General features: G+C 38.6%; 1 protein-coding gene across 1 annotated transcript in view; it reads left to right on the top strand.

The window, feature by feature from the left end:
• The window catches only part of LOC149197186 (uncharacterized), a 135529-nt gene that overhangs the window by 36722 nt on the left and 75036 nt on the right, over positions 1-23771 (top strand). Inside the window, exons 2-4 of the mRNA XM_089405753.1 lie at positions 2157-2267; positions 2403-2588; positions 2724-2784. Of these exons, the coding sequence (XP_089261879.1) occupies positions 2157-2267; positions 2403-2588; positions 2724-2784 (358 nt within the window). The remainder of the gene's footprint in view (positions 1-2156; positions 2268-2402; positions 2589-2723; positions 2785-23771) is intronic.

Below are 23771 nucleotides of genomic sequence, written 5' to 3'. Positions count from 1 at the left end.
TATTGAGCAATTGTGGCGTGGGCATTTGTCATCTCTTGTTGGTACCGTTGAATCTAAGCACTTGTCTTATGGTTGAGATTATGTTTTCTAAACATTGTTAAGTACTTGATATCTCTTAACTTGAAGAAAATCATAACCAAGTACTTAGAGAAATATTTAAGTAATCTCGCCTTAAGAATCACTCATTCACCTTGCATATGATTCTAAGCTGGTCTCACATCTAAATCTAATCTAATCTATAAGTCTTGCTAAATCAACCAAGTGGCTAGGCCATTCAATCGTGTTTTCCGGACTTGTTGGTTGCCTACGAGTCTTGCATTTATATCTTTCATAGGGACTACCCCCCATAGTCTGTTGTTGGGAGACAGCTAGAATGGAGAGGTCGGGGATCAAAGTGACAACCCCCGACCTGAGTCGTTGTCACACCATGCCTGTACAATCTGGGCGACAACAAGGCCTATCAAAACAATATGAAGAAAATTTTTGCTTGAGAAGCCTTAAGAAAAAAGTTGCTGGGAGAAATTAGAACATTAAAAGATGAAAAACTTGAATATCAAAACATTAAGGATAAAATCTATAAATCAGAATATGAACTTTCATGTCTCAATAATCATAATAAAATTTCTACTCACTCAAATCAAGAAGCCTAGGAATGATAAGCAGTAATTGGAGTACAGAATAGAACAACTTATCTAGACAAAAGCATCGAAGTCTTCAGGGAAAAAAGTTCAAATCGTGGAGAAGGGAACAAATACAGATCCCATTAATCTCACAGCTTACAGAGATGCCAGATTAATTAATGTTATAACATACTTGTGCAAATGACGGAAATTCCTAGTGAAAATCTAGCGATCAACCAAGCAACATTAGTGTGTGAATGAAATCTTGTTCCTGAAGTAAATCAAGAAACTACCACACAAAAATAATGTGATAAAAGTCCTTATCAACATCCAAATCATAAAAATAGACATCTTAACTGGTCAGTGAATCAATATCTCTCAGCGAAAACAAAAAAATTATCTTCTGAAAAATATTGTTGCCAACACAATTAAGTCTCATAATAACAATATGCGTTGGATATCAAATAAATGCAAAGTTCCTCACAGGATCGAATTGAGATGGTTAGATCATTTTCCATTTCAACAAATTTGCTTAGCACTCAAAGATTCATATCATCTTGTATCATTGAAGATGACAGCTCCAAGAATTAGGAAAGATGCGAAACATTACAAGTCAAAGAACAAAAATGCAACATAAATATTTTGTCTCCTTGAAAATTTTGCTTTTGATTCCATCATTCTTGAGGTTCAAAGCTATATCAGAAGGTTCATTGAACTTCAACCTTGAGGTTCGAATTTTGGCGAACCTTAATTTTTTTTGAGGTTTAGCGAACCTTATCAAATCTCATAGCCATTGACCAAGTCCATAGATCAAAACTCATAATCTCAGGTCACAACTCAAGCTTGTAACCTGTCCTTGCAGTTTCCATGATAGCATTTTTGTATGTTTATTGATGTTAATTTCTTACTATTTTATCCTATATTTCATTTTAAATTCAATATATCTATATATATAGAAAATGTATATGGACAAACCTGATGGCAAACCTCATCCGAACCTTATGAAAAAATTCGAACTCGAACTGAACCGACCCATTGCTGGACCCAAACTCGAATCAGAACCATGTGACTTAGGTTCAAAGGTATAAATAGAACTATATTTTGTAAATTTAGATCAATTGATGGCTCATCTCTTCTCAATAAGTCAGCCCTTCTATTGGATATAGGTTTGGGCTTTGGGCACATACACTTTTGGTAAAAACTAGAGAAAGACTTATCTGGCCTAAAGGTCATATCTCCATCCAGTAGTTATATTTGTTGGCAAGGTATGTGGTGAACAAAGTCATATTGTTAATTTGCCTTAGGGTGGCACTAGTCTGCATAAGACGATATATCTGTAGTCAGGATATATTCGATTTATCAATAGCATTCTGCATAAATACAAACGACACTGATGATCATTGATAGAAGGCAAATTAGTGTATAAGAATCTGCATATGCTTGGTCAAGGTAAATCACAGATTGTATTCTGGAATCTGCGTTGAGTGATGCATTCTTTCTAGCTTTATGGTTATTTGGATGTTTTCTTGGTGCCAGAGCAAGAAAATGAAGTCTCTTAATTCTTTAATCGTGGATAAAGCTTCTGAAGAGCATGGATGGACTGATTTACAACAGAATGAATTGGATGATGATGCTGCTTTACAACAGGTATAAGACTATGAATATATTTACTTGCTCCTAAACCTGTTTTAATCTATAGAAAGTTTTCTTTCACGTCCTCCTGGGTTCTTTGAATTCAGCCAATAATTTTCTCTTTTGGTATTATGCTCAAATAATATGCAGGCACTGGCACTTTCCATGGGGGCTTCTATGGAAGACGCAACTGCTATAGCAGAAGCATCAAAACAAGATTCAGATGTTGGGAGACCAAAAGCAAAAGTAGACAACTCTGAGCTTGGTGGAAAGGCACAGGAAACAGCCAAGGTTGACAAACTTCCCCGTGGCAGAAGACAAAGAAAGCAAACAAAGGTATGTATTATTGAGTAATTGCTGTTTAAATGAATACTTGATGTAGCAAAGATGACTGTATTTCATTCATCAGTTACCAAACTGTTAAATGTTTGTATTAAATGATAGTAACTGGTATCTTTTTTTGTGCCTCAGAGCATCAACACGATACAGCTATCCGAAGATGAAGTTCTTGCATATTTCTTTTTATTCGATGGTGAGCTCTCAACTTTGTGTCTAGATGCAATATTTTTCTATTCCATTATTTATGTGCAATTCCCTCATATTTTAAGAATAAACAAGTACCTCACAGGAAGCCCTAAATGCCTTTCAGTTTCAGTTATTTCATGGTTCCCAATTGTTCTGATACTTTAAGTTTTCATGCTTTAAGTTTAGCATTCCCACATATCATAGGGAATGCACCACATTATTGGCATAGGGCACCCGTGCTTGCCATTTCCATTGCATTTTCACTTTTGGCTTGCAAGTGTTGTCTTACACAGTTTTTATCCTAGGCTTTTAACGATGTCATGGTTGGTCATTATTCAAGTGCATTTCTAGCAATTTGGTGGTCGGTTTTTCCTTGGATAAGCCTCTTTGTCATATAGAGATGTACATGTTACTCTATATGCATTGTTGCACCGAGGTTCAAGACTCAAAGACACGGGGGATAGGGGGATATGTTTTGGGGATGGCTACAGAAACTTCCCAAATTTCAGATCATGGTATCATTGCACAAGTGACATCGCTGTGCCCTTACTCACCAAACAGGAATGCCCCCAATTTGGCCCCTTTCATTGGGAGGCAGGGGATGCGGCCTAGACATTGGTGTACTTGTTGACAAATAGTTAGATAATTTTACATATATAAATTTCATACGTGTGTAACTATAAACATACACATGTAAATGCATGTATATGAATATAAACCACAAGGGTTAGCAACTTAGCTCAATTTGTTGAACCATTTACTCAAGGCACGATGCCAATGAGGAGGCCATAGGTCACAGGCTCAAATCCGGTTGAGTTCCCTGTTAAAATTCTGATGTTCTATGCTGAAACAATTACTTATTTTAAAACTTCTTTTCGCTGCAATATTAATTAAGCAATTGTAGATAAAACATAAACCAAATGCACAATTGAAGAAAACCAAGAACAAAATAAAACACAAAGAATTTAGGTCCAATGACCAGGGCAAAACCCACAAGGGGAAAACCCAACCAAATTCTTCTTCTATTAGATATCAATTGTTCAACAAAGATACAAAGTACAATGAGAGATGAAGAGAATGAGTAAGTTCACCCAAATCTGAACAATTTGCAACATGAAGATCACTGGTAGCAACAACTGATGCAAACACTGAATCAACCTTCAGGTTCTGCTCTTACTCTCCAAGTCTCTCTCTCTCACAATCTTCTTCAAGTTGTTGGGTGTGGAGCCTGATTATCTTCTTTATTTAGAGGTATCGCCACATTGGAGCCCAGTTCGTAATGTGGCGACAACGCTGCCCGTAGAATATACGCTGCAAGGGGGGTCTAGGGGGAGCGGCTGCGATCTTGGGAGTCCCCCCCTGCAGGCGGATCGGGGGCCGCGCCCCCGAAGCTAAAAATAGATGTAAAATTGCTTTGTAAAATGTTGTAATTTCGTAGTCAATCTGGGCCATTCATTAGGCAGAGATCTGACGGTAGAAGTTATGTTTAATTTAGGGTTTTTGGCCCTAGAAGGCAACCCCTCGCTATATATGAGGGAATTGTATTGCGTCTATGTAGATCTGTATTCTGAGCGAGAAAGAGAGAGGAGATTGTGTGAGAGCGAAGAGGGAATTATAGTGGATTTGCTGTAGGTTGTATCTCTTCAGTTTGCTGGATAATATAAAAGGAAGGACTGGCTGTTTCTCCGTGGACGTAGCCCAAATTGGGTGAACCACGTATATCTGTGTCTCTTGTTTTATGTGTTTATATTTCTGCAATATATTTTATGTGTTCCATTGCTCTGTAATATATAATTTTCTAACAACTGGTATCAGAGCCGAAGGTCTATTTGGCTGATAAACTCGCAGGAGAGAAGGGTTCCTGGTTCGAGTGGGAGCAATGGTGGAAGATGGTAGGTTTAGGGTCGAAAAATTTAACGGCCAAAACTACCAGCTGTGGAAGATGCAGATGGAAGATTATCTATACCAGAAAGATCTGTACCAACCATTGAGCGGAAAGGCAAAGAAGCCGACAAGTATGACAGACATAGAATGGGATATTCTCGACAGAAAGGCACTTGGAACAATACGGCTGTGCCTAGCGACGTCGGTAGCGTTTAATATTTCAAAGGAAACGACAACAGAGGGTTTAATGTCGGTATTGGCCAAACTATATGAAAACCCCTCGGCCTCAAATAAGATATTTCTTATGAAGCGTTTATTTAATATGAAAATGTCAGAAGGTGGATCTGTTGCTGATCATTTAAATGAATTTAATACAGTTGCTAGTCAGTTAAGTTCTATAGGGGTAACTTTTGATGATAAAGTTAGGGCTCTGTTATTTCTGTGCTCATTGCCAGAAAGTTGGAATGGTTTAGTTATGGCCACCAGTAACTGTGTCTCTGGATCTAGTACTTTAAAGTTTGATGATGTTGCCGGTGCAATCCTTAGTGAGAAAATGCGATGGAAAAGCTCCGGTGAGACATCAAGTAATGCTTTCACTGCAGAGACTAGGGGAAGAAAAATGGAAAGAGGAAAGAGCCCATGATATCGCAGTAAGTCAAGGAAAGATAGATCCAAGTCTAGATCAGGGATAGTGTGCTGGAAATGTGGGAAGAAAGGACACCTGAAGAAAGACTGCAAGTCTCGGAAGGGAAAAGAAGGAGACGCGCAACAAGAAAACAATCATGAAGCGAATGTGACAGGTGATGTGTTGTAAGATGCTTTGATTCTTTCATTAGAAAATATTATTGATGCCTGGGTGGTAGATTCAGGGGCTTCATTCCATGCCACACCTGATAGGAAACATTTTCATGATTATGTTCAAGGAGATTTTGGACAGGTTCGATTGGGTGATGATAAACCCTGTAAAATCATTGGAATGGGTACAATTTTCATAAAACAACAGAATGGAAATCAATGGTTGTTGAAAGAGGTAAGGCATGTTCCAGATCTAAAGAAAAATATGATTTCAACAGGGTAGTTGGGAGGTGAAGGCTGTGTAACTACTTTTACAGATAAAACCTGGAAGGTCACTAAAGGAGCCCTGGTAATAGCAAAAGGAGAAAAGGTTGGTACATTGTATTTATGCAATGGTATTTCTAATTTTGTTAATGCTTTAACCTCTATAGGAGAAGATACGACATTGTGGCATTATAGGCTTGGGCACATGAGTGAGAAGGGGATGCAGATTCTTCACTCGAGAAATTTCTTGCCAGGTTTGAAGCATGTTGATTTAAAGTTTTGTGAGAATTGTGTTTATGGAAAACAGAAGAGAGTTAGATTCCTTAGAGTTGGGAAAGAAAAGAAGAGCGAAAAATTAGAGCTTGTGCATATAGATGTATGGGGACTTACTCAGGTATCATCTCTCAGTGGCTCTCGTTATTATGTTACTTTTATTGTTGATGCAATCAGAAAAACCTAGATTTATTGTATTCAAAATAAATCTGATGTATTTGATACTTTCAAGAAATGGAAAGCTTTGATTGAAAATGAGACAGGAAAAAAGTTGAAGTGTCTCAGATCAGACAATGGAGGTGAATATTGCAGCAAAGAGTTTGATGGGTACTGTTCAGAGAATCGAATTTGCAGAGAGAAGACAGTTCCAGGAACACCACAAGAAAATGGTGTGTCAGAAAGGATGAACAAAACAATCATGGAGCGTGCAAGGTGAATGAGATTGCATGCAGGATTGCCTTTACAATTTTGGGCAGATGCTGTAGATACTGCTGTTTATCTAACAAACAGAGGGCCTTCAAATTCCTTGGATGGTGGTATTCCAGAGGAGGCATGGACAGGTAAAAAGGTAAACTACTCATTTTTAAAGACTTTTGGTTGTGAAGCCTTTTTCCACATTAATAAAGAAAATTGAACAAAGCTTGAGGCAAAATCAAAGAAATGTACCTTTATTGTATATGGTGTTAATGATTTTGGTTATCGCTTTTATGATTATGAAAAACACAAAATCATTAGAAGCAGAGATGTCATATTCAATGAAAAGGTTTTCTATAAGGATCAACTGCAGGAAAAGAAATAGGAAAAAGAAACAGAGAATACACAGTGCTTGATAAGATCACAGAAAAAGTGAAGGTGCTTGAAAATCATAATGATCAACAACCAGAACAACAACAACAACCACAACAGTAACAAGCACTGAAACGCCTGAAAGTGGTGTTAGAAGATCTACCAGGATAACTAGACCCCCTGAACGATACTCTTCTTCATTATATTATGTATTGTTGATTGATTCTGGTGAACCAGAATGATCCTGATCTTGGGGGAGGACCCTAAGATCTAAAAGATTGAAATGGATCTTGGGGGGAAAGCCCCCAAGATCTGAAAAATTGAAATGCCAAAAGAAAAAGAGGAGAATGCCCAATAAACAAAACCACAAAGAATTTTTTTATTAAAACAGATAATAACTGTAAGGACTACATTGTGGTGGACAATTTGTCCTTTTACAAAATGTGACTTGTTACTTATAGTATTTTTCAGTTACAATACCACGGGTCAATTCCATGGGTGGATGTCACAATACCACGGGTCAATACCATGGGTGAATGAATACCATGGGTAGATGTCACTTACAATACCATGGGTGGATGCCACTTACAATACCATGGGTGGATGCCACTTACAATACCATGGGTGGATGAATACCATGGGTTGATGCCATTTTCCATTCAGATCATTCCTCCCTCCTTAAGAAGCAATGGTCCCCATTGCGTGAAGTTCCCTCTTGCGAAGCCTTTGTTGAATATGAAGAGCCACTGAAGAGAAGGGTTTTATGTGGTTAACCAATAACCATGATGAACGAAGATCTGAGGATAGAGATACCTTGTAATGCTTGTGACCAACTGTGATATTGACAATGTGCGACCTAGCAAATGGACTTCGATGAAGTGTGGGTTTGTGGATGACCCATAACCATGATGAACGAAGATCCGAGGATAGAGATACCCTGTAATGCTTGTGACCAATTGTGATACTGACAGTGAACGACCTAGGAAATGGACTTCGATGAAGTGTGAGTTTGTGGATGACCCATAACCATGAAAAACGAAGATCCGAGGATGTGATACCCTGTAATGCTTGTGACCAACTGTGATACTAACAATGTGCAGCCTAGCAAATGGACTTCGATGGCAAGGATTTTGTTCGGTTGACCCATAATCGTGATGTTGGTTGTTGATGAAGTGGCAGGTGCCTACATAGCCTGGGGTGGGAAGGCAAGTCTCCAAAGAACTCAAGCCGAATGCTGCTATGCTGAAACAGATGAATGTGAAACAAGTGCCTACTAAAGCGGCATGGGAGGGCACGTCTCCAAAGGGAACTCACTCTGAATGCTGCTCCAGAATTAAAATGGACATAACTTGGTCAAACTAACTCAGAATAGTTATTATAAGCTGTTTTTTGGAAACAAAAAGACCATTTTACATCTTTCCATGCGTTGAAAATCCTTATTTGGACACTCTAGAATCTTAGGTTCGCACTGCAACTTTTCCGTCGTCACAAAAGTTCTCAAAAAATAGCTTATTTTAAATCAACGATATCTCCCACATCCGAACTTCGAGTCGACCCTTTTTTGTTTGAAATTGAAAGATTTTTCGAGAGAAGCTCAAATTTACAATCACTTTGTCATCCATGAATTTCCATCAGAAACATTTCTGCAACATAGCTGATTTTAAATCAGTGATATCTCCCTCATCCGGATTTTGATTCGGCCAATTTTTTTCTTGAATTTGGGTATTCTTTCGCAAGGAATCTAGATCTGTTATTTGTTTCTGTAAATTATGCACCAAAAATTTCAGATCTGATCTGCAAACTTGCCGCCCAAAAACATTCTTGAAAAAAATGAAAAAATAATTTTTTTTTCCCGCTTGGCCCAAGAAAATGCTCTATGGAAAACGTAACACATGCCTGAATTTCGTTGAATATTGCTGCAAAATTTGAAACTAAAATATGCATCAAACCCTCATTTCCATGGAATCATAACCTACTCTGATACCACTGATCCGGATGTTGGGGGGAGGCCCCCAAGATCTAAAAGATTGAAATGGATTTTGGGGGGAAGGCCCCCAAGATCTGAAAAATTGAAATGCCAGAAGGAAAAGAGGAGAATGCCTAGTAAACAAAACCACAATTTTTTTTTTTTTTAATTAAAACAGATAATAACTGTAAGGACTACATTGTGGTGGACAATCTGTCCTTTTACAAAATGTGACTTGTTACTTGTAGTATTTTTCAGTTACAATACCACGAGTCAATTCCATGGGTGAATGAATACCATGGGTGGATGTCACAATACCACGGATATATACCATGGGTGAATGAATACCATGGGTAGATGTCACTTACAATACCATGGGTTGATGCCATTTTCCTTTCGGATCACAGAATGTTATGAAGTAGTGCAGGTAGAAACCAGGAAGAAGTGGGAGCAAGCCATGAAAGAAGAGATGGACTCCTTAGCACATAACTAGACTTGAGACTTAATCAGGTTGCCTGCAGGTAAAACAACATTGTAGAATAAATGGGTTTACAGGTTGAAGGAAGAAGATGGAGGTAGAAAAAGGTATAAAGCTAGACTTGTGGTAAAGGGTTTTGCACAAAAAAAGGGTATAGACTTTGATGAGATATTTTCTCCTGTTGTTAAAATGACTTCAATCAGAACTATTTTAAATCTAGTAGCAGTTGAAGATTTGCATCTTGAGCAGTTAGATATAAAGACAACCTTTCTCCATGGGGATTTGGAGGAAGATATATATATGCAACAACCACAAGGATATGAGGTAAAAGGGAAGAAGAAACTAGTGTGCAGGTTGAAGAAGAGCTTGTATGGCTTAAAACAGGCTCCAAGGCAGTGGTATCTAAAATTAGACAGGTTTATGTTTGAACAAGGTTATACTAGATGTCACTCTAATAATTGTGTTTATCTCAGAAGACAAAATGGTGGCATTTATATTATATTGTTATTGTATGTAGATGACATGCTTGTTGCAGATTCTAATATGCAGAAAATAAATGTGCTCAAAAGAAAATTGGCAAACTCATTTGCAATGAAGGATTTGGGTGCTGCAAAACAAATCCTTGGTATGAGAATAACTAGAGACAGGAGGAATCAAAAATTAACATTGTCTCAGAGTGAGTACATTGAAAAGGTGTTGAAAATATTTATTATGCAGAATGCAAAACCAGTTAGTATACCTTTGGCTAGCCATTTCAAACTAAGTAAGGAGGTATGTCCCAAGACTCGAGAAGAAATGGGTGATATGTCTAACGTTCCATATGCATCAAAAATTGGAAGCTTAATGTATGCAATGGTCTTCACAAGGCCTGATATTGCATATGCAGTGGGAGTTGTAAGCAGGTACATGAACAATCCAGCAAAAGAACATTGGATGGGGGTGAAGTGGATTCTCAGGTATTTGAGAGGTACCACAAATCAAGCATTATGCTTTGGTGGTTCAAACATTGCTCTACAGGGATATGTTGATGCAGATATGACGGGTGATAAAGATAACAGGAGGAGCACCATAGGGTATGTGTTTACTGTAGGTGGAACAACTGTCAATTTGGTTTCAAAGCTGCAAAGTGTTGTTGCACTCTCAACAACGGAAGCTGAGTATGTTGCAGCTACAGAGGCTAGTAAAGAAATGATTTGGTTATAAAGGTTTCTAGATGATTGGGTAAGAAGCAGGAGTTGGGCAGGTTATACAGTGACAACCAGAGTGCCATACATCTTGCAAAGAACTCTGCATTTCATTCCAAGACTAAACATATACAGCGCAAGTACCATTTCATACGGTCATCATTGGAAGATGGACAATTGAAGCTAGAAAAGATACACACTAGCCAGAATCCTGCAGATATGTTAACAAAAGTTGTAACCAGGGAGAAACTGAGATTCTCCTTAGTTTCAATTAGTCTTCAAGTATGATGAAGAAGATGAGAAACATCCAGGTCCAAAGTGGAGTCATTGTCCAGCAAATGAAGCAGCGGTGGAGTGGCTATAATCAATTTGCAAATGGGAGATTGTTGGGTGTGGAGCTTGATTATCTTCTTTATTTAGAGGTATCGCCACATTGGAACCCAGTTCGTAATGTGCCGCCCGTAAAATATATGCAGCAAGGGGGGTCTAGGGGGGGCGACTGTGATCTTTGGGAGCCCCCCCGGTGGGGGATCGGGGGCATCACCCTTGAAGCTAAAAATAGATGTAAAATTGCCTTGTAAAATGTTGTAATTTCGTAGTCAATCTGCGCTGTTCATGAGGCGGAGATCTGACGGTAGAAGTTATATTTAATTTAACGTTTTTTGCCCTAGAAGGCAACCGCTCGCTATATATGAGGGAATTGTATTGCGTCTATGTAGATCTGTATTCTGAGCGAGAAAGAGAGAGGAAATTGTGTGAGAGCGAAGAGCGAAGAGCGAATTACAATGGATTTGTTGTAGATTGTATCTCTTCAGTTTGTTGGATAATATAAAAGGGAGGACTGGCTGTTTCTCCGTGGACGTAGCCCAAATTGGGTGAACCACGTATATCTGTGTCTCTCTTGTTTTATGTGTTTTCTGTGTTTATATTTCTGCAATATATTTTATGTGTTCCATTGCTCTATAATATATAATTTCTAGCACAAGTCTCTCCAACTCTCTCTCACAAGTTAGGATCCTTCTTTCACTATGCACCAGTAGTGAGCAGATGAGATGATATGAGATGCATATATAAGAAGAGCAACAAATTCTGGTCATAAAGGAGTAATACACATGCCTTGAGGAAGAGTAACATATGCCATTTAGGGGAGTGTAACTCATGCCATTAAGGAGAGAAACACATGCCTTAGTATCTTATGCCATAAAGGAGATCAACGCATGCCTTAGCCGTAAAGGAGAGAATGTAACATATGCATTAAAGAGTGTGTAAGAGGAATCTTTTATGACATGCTTTAATGAGTGTGTAAGAGGAATATGCCATACTTGTAATGAGTGCGTAAGAAGAGTGTAATGTATCCATTAAGTGAGAGGGAGTAACATATGCATTGATTGAGGGGAGTTACATATGACATGATTGAGTGCCATGATTGAAAGACATGGATTTCCTTTTGATAATAATATAATAGTATCATAAAGGATAATAACAATGTTGATTTCTGGTAGCATCGAATGTGCTCTTAGCCTCAAAATTTGCAGGGAGGCTAGGACACATGTATTCCACAATACCCAGAAATCGTTTCGGGAAATTCCACCCGGAGACAGTGTTATTAAAATAATTAATTATTTTTAATGGGGGCTTAAGTCTAAAATTAGGAAATTAAAATAATTAAAGGGTATTAATCAAATTGAGGGTAAAACTTCTAAAAGAAGATGATGATCAAGCCAAAATGATTTGAGCCATTGATTAGAATCTAATCTGGGCTGTTGGTTCTCAACGAGATGATTATAAGAGGAGGCTTGATGGGCATTTGGAAAGGACATCGGAGAGAGATCAAAGATCAAATTTCTCAGAGAGGGTAGCCATTAGTTGCTAGAGAAGAGATCGGAGCGATTTCTTGTAGTGAGGGGTAGGGATAGTTTCCGGAGGAAGATTTCCTGATTCGGGAATACATCACAGAGGAGGCAGAGAGAGATCCATAAGAGATTTGGAAAGGACATCGGAGAGAAATCAGAGATCGAATTTCTCAAAGGGCAGCCAACAATTACTAGAGAAGAGATCGAAGCGATTTCTTGCAGTGAGGGGTAAGGATAGTTTTCGGAGGAAGATTTCCTGATTCGGGAATACACACAGAGGAGGCAGAGAGAGACCCGGAAGAGGCAGCGCAGAGGCTACGCTGGGCAGCGTAAGCTCACGCAGAGGCAACATAGAGCTTTAGAGGGAGTTCGAAATTTAGCTGGGAAGTTGAGTTCCAGAGCCAGACGCTGGGGTGTGAGATCGGAGATCTAAAGGAACGAAGCTCCAGACATAAGGAGATCCGAGAAGAGGTGACACAAAACTGTGTAGGCTGACGCAGTAGCTGCGCAGAACCAACATGGGGCCAGGCATTCAGGGCCTAGATTAGAGTTGGATCACCAGTGATAGTGTGAGGTATTTCTCAGTAATCTTTTTCCAGTCAGATTCTCTGTATTGGATAGCTAATAAGGCATCTAAGAATTGTATTTAGAAAACTACTGCTTAATAATACAAACCCTCAGCTGCTGCAATGGTTTTCCCACATTGGGTTTTTCCAGGGACATTTGTCCAAAAATAACGGTGTCAAGTGTTGTGTATTTCTTTCTTGCTCAATTTCTTGTTTCCACATTTAATTTAATTGGTGAAGGCTGCAGTGTATTAGTTTCAATATTTGCTGTAGGATGCAGTAAATAATTTGTTTAGTAATTTTACAAATAGAAGAAACTTAATCAGTTGCTGTAGTAGTGATTCAGGGATATCAAATTTTCACAAATAGTAATAATAATAATAATAATATTGTTGAATAAGTCGAGATTGAACTATTAGGATTGATTAATGATAAATTAAGTGATTTTCCAACATCTATACTTGTTGGAAAATGTAACTATGATCTGTCTTCATTAATGTACTTGAGTCATCATGTAATGTACTTGTCAAAAGAATAAAGAAAATATTTATTATTATTATTATTGTGACTTATTAAAGCATGGGTTTCATGCTTGGGTCACCTTGTTTTAGGTCAAAATCCCCATTGAGGACTTGTAGGATTTATTACGAGTCAATAGAGTCATTGTACTTTTAAAGAGACCCTTCTTGGGCTTTTGAATCATGTAAAAAGGTTAAGTATTGAGTCAAATATGATCTATGTAACCTCTACACCATGTGGCCTAGAAGAAGATCAAGTCGGCCTAAGGACCCTATTCAACCTCACAAGAAGCCTATAAAATTTAGCTCATCAAATTCATTTGGAGCATCATTCTTTGACACAAGTTCGAAATCTCTTGTAGCTGGGAAAAAGTGCGAAGTTCCTTTTCAGTTGGGAAAGAGTGTGAAGTCTGATGTTGGGAAGCCGAAGTGAATGTGAGTTTGGGGAAGTCTAAGGAGAAAGGATGAAACGAAAATTTGGTGTCTCTCTCTCTTTGTTTCGTGGTTTGGATTGGGAGATCGAAGTCTCCTAAGTTTTGTTGTTGCTGGAAGCTCCTTGTTGCCGGAAGCTGCTGCCTAGTCGAAGTTGTTGGAAGGGGTCGAAGATCTAGGAGTTTGACTTGGTGTGGAGGGAAATTTTGGTCTTGGTCTAGGGTGAAGAGTCTCAAAGAATACTATTGAAAGGAAGAATTATCTTGACTGGGTTTTCCCCTCAAGGGGGTTTTGCCCTGGCATGTGCCTATATTTTGCGTCTCTTATTTTGTGATCTTCATATACACATAATATGGTAATTGCTTGATGAAAGATAAGATAATAAAGAAGTAAAAGAAGCCAATACACTCACAAGTAATTATCAAGAAAGGAGAATCAAACCCTAATATAATTACTTTGATTTTCAAACATGGTACCAGAGTTATGGTTAGGAAAACTCGAAGATCACTTTGTTGGCATGCATTCTCTCTCCATGATGAACTACATAAGAAGGGGTTTCAACACTGCTGGAAGCTGGATCAAGAAGGTCATCTACTACTTGTTCAACAAGGTCAAGAGTCAAGGATTCTTGGTTGCTCTTACAGGTTCTCTTACTGATGACTATGCTGTTAGAGGCTTGGGATCAACATCGTTGAAGCTGGATAATGGATTGAAGATGCATTCTATATGTTCCAGGTTTGAAAAAGAATTTACTTTTTATTGTTTAGAAGATAAAAGGAAATAATTGTTTTTGTTGATGGAAAAGTATTGGTTTGAGAAAAAGACTCTAGTATTGATAATGCTAGGGTTATTGGAATTTGTGAAACTAGGTCTAAAGAGATATTAGACCTCATCCATTCTGATGTGTGTGGGCCTATATCTGACAAATCACTTGGAGTTCATCTCTACTATGTAACATTCGTTGATGACCATTCTAGAAATACATGGCTCTACCTCCTCAAGACAAAGACGAAGTATTTGATAAGTTCAAGGAGTTAAGCGCTGAAGTGGAAACCCTAACTGAAAGAAATATAAAAACTTTGAGTTCTGACAGTGGTGGGAAATACATTTCTAAGGAATTGATTGCATATTGTAAGGAAGATGATATTAAGAGGGAGCTCATTATTCCCTATTATACCGAACAAAAGGGATTGATTGAATGGAAGAATAGGTCAATTGAAGAAGGCAGTCGAACTATGCTCCTTGATCAAGATCTACCAAAGTTCTTATGGGAAGAAGCAGTGATGACAACCGTATACATTCAAAATAGGAGTCCTCACAAGAGTCTTGATAATACAACACCCGAAGAAGTATTCACAGGAAAGAACCTGAGTGTGGATGACCTTTGAATCTTTGGAAGTCCAACATATATTCATGTTTTGTAAGACATCTGCTATATTCTCAAGAAGTATGAAGGAGAACCTCTCAGGACAAGGTAGGTTAAGGAACAAAGGTATGTTTTAAATACATTTATTTCTATATATTGAAAGGATTATTCATTTGACAGTCTATTACTAACATTTTTATGTCTAGCTATATTGAATCATAATGATTCTTGTTTTTGGGTGATTCATCTCTTGATAAATCTACCCATGCCTTCTCATACTCTGAACTGATTTTGTAGAACCCTAGACAGGTTCTAGAAGACCCTAACCGAAGGGTATGCTAATGTGAATATTTGAAACCCTTAACTGCTTAGGGTATTGTGAAATGTTGTTTGAAGTTTGATGATGTCATGTTTGGGATTTTGGTATGATCAAGAAAACCTAACTTGTTAGGGTTGAATGATAAGGTCTAAAATCCTGAACCTTTGAAGTTTTGGTAATGTTGGGTTTGCTATGTTTCTACATTGAAACCCTAGCTCATTAGGGTTTGGTGGAATGTGTGAGCAAGACCCTTATATTGTCTTAGAAATGATTTCCTTGGTATGTGTGTGTTTGTCTAATCAAACCCTAGTGTAATCAAGATGGTTGTGTGTCTAACTCTTATTGATCATTGTGAAGTTGGGTTTGACTAACACATGATATGAAAAGTCTTTGCACGATGATGAAATCTAGGCATGTATGGATATGTCTTTTTGGTCGAAACCCTAGCTTGGTCTAGGTCAGATGTATTAATGTTGGACATATGATATGCTTATGAATGATTATGAATTCCTAGATATATGTGTTGACCTAGCTATTGATGGTCATAAGTCTTAGGATTTAATGGGAATCCTTGTCTGAGATTCTAGGATGATGGTATTTGGAAATCTAAGGTTTTGTAGCTAAACTCTAGTGAAGTTAAATTGTCTAGTAAGTGTGGTATAACAATCTAAAATCTATTAAATGATTGTTGAAAATGAAAATCTAGGGTTTTGCAGTTAAATCCTGGTAGTAACATTGTCTAGTGTGAAATGTAGCAATCTGAGATCTATATATTTAATGATTGTTGAGATTGTGAAAATGGAATTCTAGGGTTTTGTAGTTGAACCTCAGCCAAAGTAAAATCTCTGAAATATGATGATTTGAGATTTGTGTAAAATTGTTGAAATTGTGAAAATGGAATTCTATGATTTGTAGTTGAACCTTAGCCGAAGTAGAAATCTCTAATGGATGTGGACTATATGATGATTTGAGATTTGTGAAATTTGAGTTTTGGATGGATTTGATGATTGATCATAAATCTAGGGTTTGCAACTAACCCTAGTGGAAGTTGGTCAAGTTAATGACTAAGTTGTGATTGACTTTGATTGATTCTTTTGTATGAAATCTAGGATTTGTATGAATCCATAGTGAGAAGTCTAACATATGAATTTTGAAAGGTTGTTAGATGCCTTGTAGATCTATATTTGTGTGAGTTGTTTCTAGGGTTTGCTATATGTTATGTCATACTTTTGGAAGAAACATTGAAACCCTAGATGGAATGAAAAGTGTTATAAAGTAGTCTAGGGTTAATGATAAAGTCCCTAGCAAGATGTCGAAGAATATATGTCTCTTGTTTGTAATTAAGTCTGGGTATTTGATATGTATAAAGTTGAAATGCTTCCATGATTCTGATATGGCTAACTTCATGCTTCTATAGATTTGGTTGTACTTGCTATCTAAGTTGTGCAGGTACACAATCTTCAATTTGGTGAAGATGCTCGTTGATAAGCATGATGAGGATGATAGTAACTTTGATGAAATGGTTGGAAGCCACGAAAGATTCTCCAATGACGAAAAGAAGAAGTAAAACTCCCTAAGTTAAGAGGGAGCTTGAATGGAAGGAATCTCCCTAGGATAAGAGGATGGTTGAGAATATTCCTTGTATAGGAATGATTAGATCCTCTCTGTTTAAGAGGGAGTGACAAATATGATTCTCTACTTCATGTGTCATGCACTAGACCAGGACTAACAGCCGTAAGTTTTAGTGAAGGCCATGAGTAGGAGAAGGAAATTGGAGAATGCATTTTGAGGTGCTGTTGAAAGAAGGAAAGTAGGATCCGATTGAAGAATATGTTGCTGCATATGAAGTAGGAAGAAAAATGTATGATTGAGGAATCTTCTGTCAAAGATTCAGTTGATAGTCCTACTATGGAAAGTTGAGAAGCAACATCTGTTGTCTGGAAGACCTCGGAGGTTTGTATTTGATTATGTACATGTGAAAATATTATTGATTGAGGTTGTGTTTGTACATGCGAATCTCTCGAAGGTGTTGATAGCATGCTGGTTACCAATCAGTTTGATTGGGAGAGATTGGTTATCCTTGATTTGCTGTATCAAGGAGTGTTGAGGCTTTGTGAGTGAAGCATTGCCTATGAAGACATCTGGCTGACACTTTGTGTTGATGTCTGGGTCCCGAAGTTGGAAAGATGGTGTTGGTTATTGAGCTTTGTTTTGGATACACACTTGCATTTTTGGGTTGATGGTTAGTAAGTAAGCCTGATGGTACCTAGAGAGACTGAAAGCTTGAGTTCATCTTAGTCCCACATGGATAGATTGCCTTGGTCAGGAATCTAGTCCATGGCATTGCGGTGCTGAAATTGTTGAGAGACCACTTGGATAGATTTCCCTGGTCAGGAATCTAGTCCATGGCATTGCGGTGCCTAAAGTTCTTCATGGTTCATATGGTTTGAGATCTTCCATTTTATTTGTACTTTATGAATACCTCCTTAGTTAAGAGGGATTGTTGGAAAATGTAACTATGTTCAGTCTTCATTAATGTACTTGAGTCATCATGTAATGTACTTGTCAAAAGAATAAAGAAAATAATTATTATTATTATTATTGTGACTTATTAAAGCATGGGTTTCATGCTTGGGTCACCATGTTTTAGGTCAAAGTCCCCATTGAGGAATTCTAGGATTTATTCTGAGTCAATAGAGTCATTGTACTTTTAAAGAGACCCTCCTTGGGCTTTTGAATCATTTCAAAAGATTAAGTATTGAGTTAAATATGATTTATGTAACTTCCACACCATGTCGGCCTAGAAGAAGATCATGTTGGCCTAAGGACCCTATTCGACTTCACAAGAAGCCTATAAAAGCTAGTTCATCGAATTCATTTGGAGCATCATTCTCTCACACAAGTTCGAAATCTCTTGTAGTTGGGAAAAAGTGCGAAGTTCCCTTGTAGCTGGGAAAGAGTGCGAAGTTTGTTGCCGGGAAGCTGAAGTGAATGCGAGTTTGGGGAAGTCTAAGGAGAAAGGAAAAATCGAAATTTTGGTCTCTCTCTCTCTCTCTCTCTCTGTTTCGTGGTCTGGATTGGGAGATTGAAGTCTCCTAAGTTTCGCTGTTGCCGAAAGTTGCCTGTTGTCGGAAGCTGTTGCCTAGTCGAAGTTGTTGGAAGGGGTCGAAGATCTGGGAGGCTGACTTGGTGTGGAGGGAAAGTTTGGTCTTGGTCTAGGGTGAAGAGTCTCAAAGAATACTATTGAAAGGAAGAATTATCTTGACTGGGTTTTCCCCTCGAGGGGGGTTTTGCCCTGGCATGTGCCTATATCTTGTGTCTCTTGTTTTGTGATCTTCATACACACATAATATGGTAATTGCTTTATGAAGGATAAGATAATAAAGAAGTAAAAGAAGCCAACACACTCACAATAATTATCAAGAAAGGAGAATCAAACCCTAATATAATTACTTTGATTTTCAAACAATACTTGATTCCCAATTGATGCAAGTTGATTTACTATTTTTGAAAAGTCATTTTTGAGATGATAGACATGACTTTCTATTTTTAGAAAGTCACTCTAGAATTGTTAGAAATGAGATTTTAGATAAGGAAATTCATCCCTGAGCTGCCAATTTTCAACACTCCTTTTTGAGAAATCTATGGGCAATGAAATTAGGTGATTTCTCTTCTTTGATAACTGCTTGTGGTATATTTTTACTTAACTTGATTTGCTTCTTTCACTTGATTATAATTAGTGTTCTCTACCATCAAACAACTACCAAATAATAAAGAACAATGAGACAAGAGGACACAAGATATAGGCTATCAGCCAGGGCCAAAAGCTCTCCTTTTGAGAGGAAAACCCATAAGAAATCTTCTCTTCTTATAGAATAAATGACGAATTCCAAGATCTATGACCCTTGACCAAGACCTCTTCAAGACCAAGTCAACCTTCCTTCTTGATGAACTTTCCTTACATAGCATCCGGCCACAAACTTTGACCTTCCAACAGCTTCTCCACCAACTTCGACCCCCAACAACAATTTCTGTAACTTCGACCTAGTAGCTTCAACAACTTCGAACTGGCAGATTCACAACTTTGAGCTAGATGTAACTTCAAATATTGGACCTAGATGCAACTTTACAACTTCGACCTAGATGCAACTTCATAACTTCGATGCAACTTCAGAGTTTCGTCCTGCCCAACAACTTTAGAAAGCCTAACACAAGAGAGAGAGAGGTCCAAAACTTCGGTCTTGCTCTTCTTCTTATCCTTGATTTTCGTCCTTTTTCGAGCTCCTTTCTTGAGGAGATTGAACTTTCTTGTTGTGTGTCCAAATGAGGTCGAGTTCCTTATATATAGGCTTTCTAGGTGTATGAATTGGCTCCATGAGGCTGACTTGATCTTCCATGGAGGCTGACTTGTTACAGCTTGTTGACAAGGTCTTGGAGGGTCTTTTATGACTCAAATAAATTTCTTTACAATATGTAACATGCCCAAAAGGGTCTTCCATACATGACAATGACTCTTATGACTTGTTGACTCAAATACAAGCCCTAGAAGCACTCAATGGGTGCTTGACCTATAAATCAAATAACCTTGAGCATGAAACCCATGCCTCAAGAATGACAATAATAATTTTATTTTTCTCTTTACATCAAATACATAAAATCATGATTACATATGTCATTATGAAGACCAAACCTAGTTACATATTTCAACACTCCCTCTTAACTAGGGAGGTATTCATAATCCATACAAGGTACTTGGAAATTCTCAAACTGAAGAATTCTCATAAGAAGAGTCGAATTGGTAAGCCATCTCATAAGCTACTTTCCCAACTTATGCCAGAGCATCTCATCATACCAATCAACCTTGTCACATAACAAGTCCTTGACTAACATCTCTATCTCTCCACAAGATTAGAGCACAATGTTGGCAAGACCAATGACTGATAAACACCATCATCGTTGTCTGTCTAGGCACATACCCCACCCGGGTTTTCACATGGCATGCCCTTTTAGGACAATTCCTATCTTGGAATAACACATCCTCACAGAATTTCCTCTTTGACTACTCTTACTTATTGGATGCCCTACCACATCCTTGAACAGTATCAAAATCAATCTCAGATGCTTACCCAATCCTCCATTCTTTCTTCATATGAAGACAAGAATGATGTGTCCATCTCTCCCTCTCAACTAGGGAGGATATACACTAGTTACATAATTCAACACTCCCTCTTAACTAGGCAGGTATTCATAATCCATACAAGGTACTTGGACATTCTCAAACTGAAGAATTCTCATAAGAAGAGTCGAATTGGTAAGCCATCTCATAAGCTACTTTCCCAACTTATGCCAGAGCATCTCATCATACCAATCAACATTGTCAATAACAAGTCCTTGACTAACATCTCTATCTCTCCACAAGATTAGAGCATAACGTTGGCAAGACCAATGACTGATAAACACCATCATCGTTGTCTGTCTAGGCACATACCCCACCCGGGTTTTCACATGGCATGTCCTTTTAGGACAATTCCTATCTTGGAATAAAACATCTTCACGGAATTTCCTCTTTGACTACTCTTACTTATTGGATGCCCTACCACATCCTCGAAGAGTATCAAAATCAATCTCGGATGCTTACCCAATCCTCCATTCTTTCTTCATATGAAGACAAGAATGATGTGTCCATCTCTCCCTCTCAACTAGGGAGGATATACACATTCCTATAAAGGATTATACTCAAGCTCCCTCTTATCTAGGGACTTATCTGAGCTCCATCTTAACTAGGGACTTATCCAAGCTCGCTCCCTCTTATCTAGGGACTTATCTGAGCTCCATCTTAACTAGGGACTTATCTAAGCTCCCTCTTAACCAGGGACTTGTTTCCAACAACAACTCTCTGCTCTTTGGTGGAGATCATGGTACTATCAACTGCTTGTAGGGCTCCTCCTTTCGATGTCATGAACTTCAATTTCTTCATCATGGAGCCTTCACCTTCTAGATTTTCTTCGTAGGGCATCGACCATCCATCACTTTCATTCAACGAACCATAGGGTTGAACCAATATTCATGTCATCTTCATTGGAAAGTGATCTGATAGTCTACATGTGGCTTTCCTTCATATAATTACCTCTTTCAAGTCATGTTTATTTTAGGATCTTCCATCCATTCTCATGAGTACTAGTTGTAGGTGACGTCTACAACTCTCTTTCGGTAGCCCTGTTTCGACTCAACCAGATGTTTTCAAAAATCAAAATGAACATGAAATCAAAGTTACCTTTTTATGATGGCCTTTTGTCATGACATCTGCTTCTCGCAACATCAACATCTTGTACATTCATAAACACTTCTCCAAGCTTCTCAATGTCAAGGGTCTCCTTCCTTCACAAAATTTATCAAAGTCTTCAATACTTCTCTATGGAGAAGTCATAGTTAATTCTTCTAGTTATCGGATGTTGATTACTTATCTTATCTTATGTCACAATATTTGTGTCTTTTACGAACTCTTCTTCCTTTCTGTTGTAGCATCTATAACCACCCTCCAAAATTTTGCCTATGCTTCGTTTTGGAGCCTCCCTTCTAAACTACAACAACTCATCTTGCATTGACCCAGGTACTTGTGCTTTGATTGAGCCTCATCTTTGCATCATAGCTTGTATTTACTTACTGCATTTGCTGGCTAACCCACAAGCTGATCTCTTGACTTGGTTTCCACCCAGTTCTGGGCTTGCCTTAGAGAACTGCGCAATCCTTGAGGGCAACCAACCTTGCTCTTGGGAATTGCGTAGTCTAAGCTGACAGTGAGCCTTCAGCTCCAAAATTGCGCAGAGCCAGTTGACAGCCAACTTTCAACTGGGAAATTGCGCAGAGCCTGAGAGGCAGCCCAGAGCCACTCAACCCATAAATTGTGCAGAAGCCTCTTGCTCAGAAGTTGCTCAGTGCATGAGCCAATGTGTTGGACCAGTCCTTGCCAGAACTGCACAATCTCTCTGGGCAATGCATTGCAACTTTTCTCGGAAAAGAAAAAGAAAAAAAAACGAAAAAGCATCCCTATAAAATAGGGATCTATTTTTAGCAACTTGAAGGAGACACTTGAGTTCTTTTGGAAGTTGCCGCCAAGTGTTGCTTTTTCCTTGATTTTTGGCCTTCGCATCATAAACACTAAATCGATGAAATCTATTTAATCAGTGCAGCTAAATCTCATTTTCACATTCAATCTTGGAGGTTTGGCATTCCCGAGGAGATCAAGGAACCTTCGGTGCGATCGTCGTCGCTTTTCCGGGTAAGTCTTGCTTTTCTAGTCTTTTGCTGCTTTTTTCTGTTGCTTTTGCTTGTTTAGCTTGTGAGAGTGCTGTTTCACTTGTTTTGTTGAACGACCGCTAGTGTTTTAACTTGTTTTAGCTTGTAGAAGTGTTGTTTTAAGTTTTGCATTACCTTTCTCAAGTGTCACATGCATTACCCAGTTTTTGCACTAACGGTCACCATTACGGTGACTCTCTCCACATGCTTCATTTTCCTTCAGTTTGATTGATTCTTGCACTTGTTTTACTTACATGCTTCATCACTCAATCAGATCTGCACTCAACATCACACCATCCTTTAGATCAACTTGTTTTTCACAATCCTCTTGGGTAGATTTGGGCTTACCTTGCCCAGATCTTGCTTTCCCTTGCATGCATTGTGCATTCTGGGAGCTCAAGGCCTTAGCCTTGGCTTCTGGAATTTTGCAGAGGCTGCCTTGGCCTGGCTCCAACTGTGCACTGCACAGTTCCAAGAGCCAGCTTCCCAGTCCTGGCCATTCAGACTGCGCAATGCGCAGTCTCTCCTGGTCTGTGCCCAGACTGAATTGCGCATTGTGCAGTTCTAGTCAGCAAGCCTCCCTCACTGACCGCTGGGACTGCGTAATGTGCAGTTCCAGTCAGCAAGCCTCCCTCACTGACCGTTGGGACTTCGTAATGTGCAGTTCCAGCAGGCAGTCAATCACCTCTGTGAACCAGGATTGTGCAATCCCTCCCAAAATTTGCCCAATATTTTGCTTTGGTATTGTCTTGTAGTGTTGTTGGTTTTAAGCTAACATTTGCATGCCATGAGTGTCCTCTCTGTCTCTAAGTACAATAGTTGTTGAGCATCTCTCTAGCAGTTACAGTTAACATGGCTTCCAAGAGAGCTGCATCAAAGGAAACTGTCGAGAGTAGTACTGGGGAAGCAGTTGAGCAAGTGTTAGTTAACTTGCCAATTTATGCAGACACTCAGTTGTTCATTGAGAAGGGCATGAAGTTGACATGGAAGTAGATCAAGGATATCTTTGCAGAG

This window comes from Pinus tabuliformis, chromosome 2_2 (assembly GCF_031772625.1).
Source record: "Pinus tabuliformis cultivar Carrire ecotype Pingquan chromosome 2_2, CPIR1, whole genome shotgun sequence".
Classification (NCBI taxonomy): Eukaryota; Viridiplantae; Streptophyta; class Pinopsida; order Pinales; family Pinaceae; genus Pinus; species Pinus tabuliformis.
This window is presented reverse-complemented; position numbering and strand designations above follow the sequence as displayed.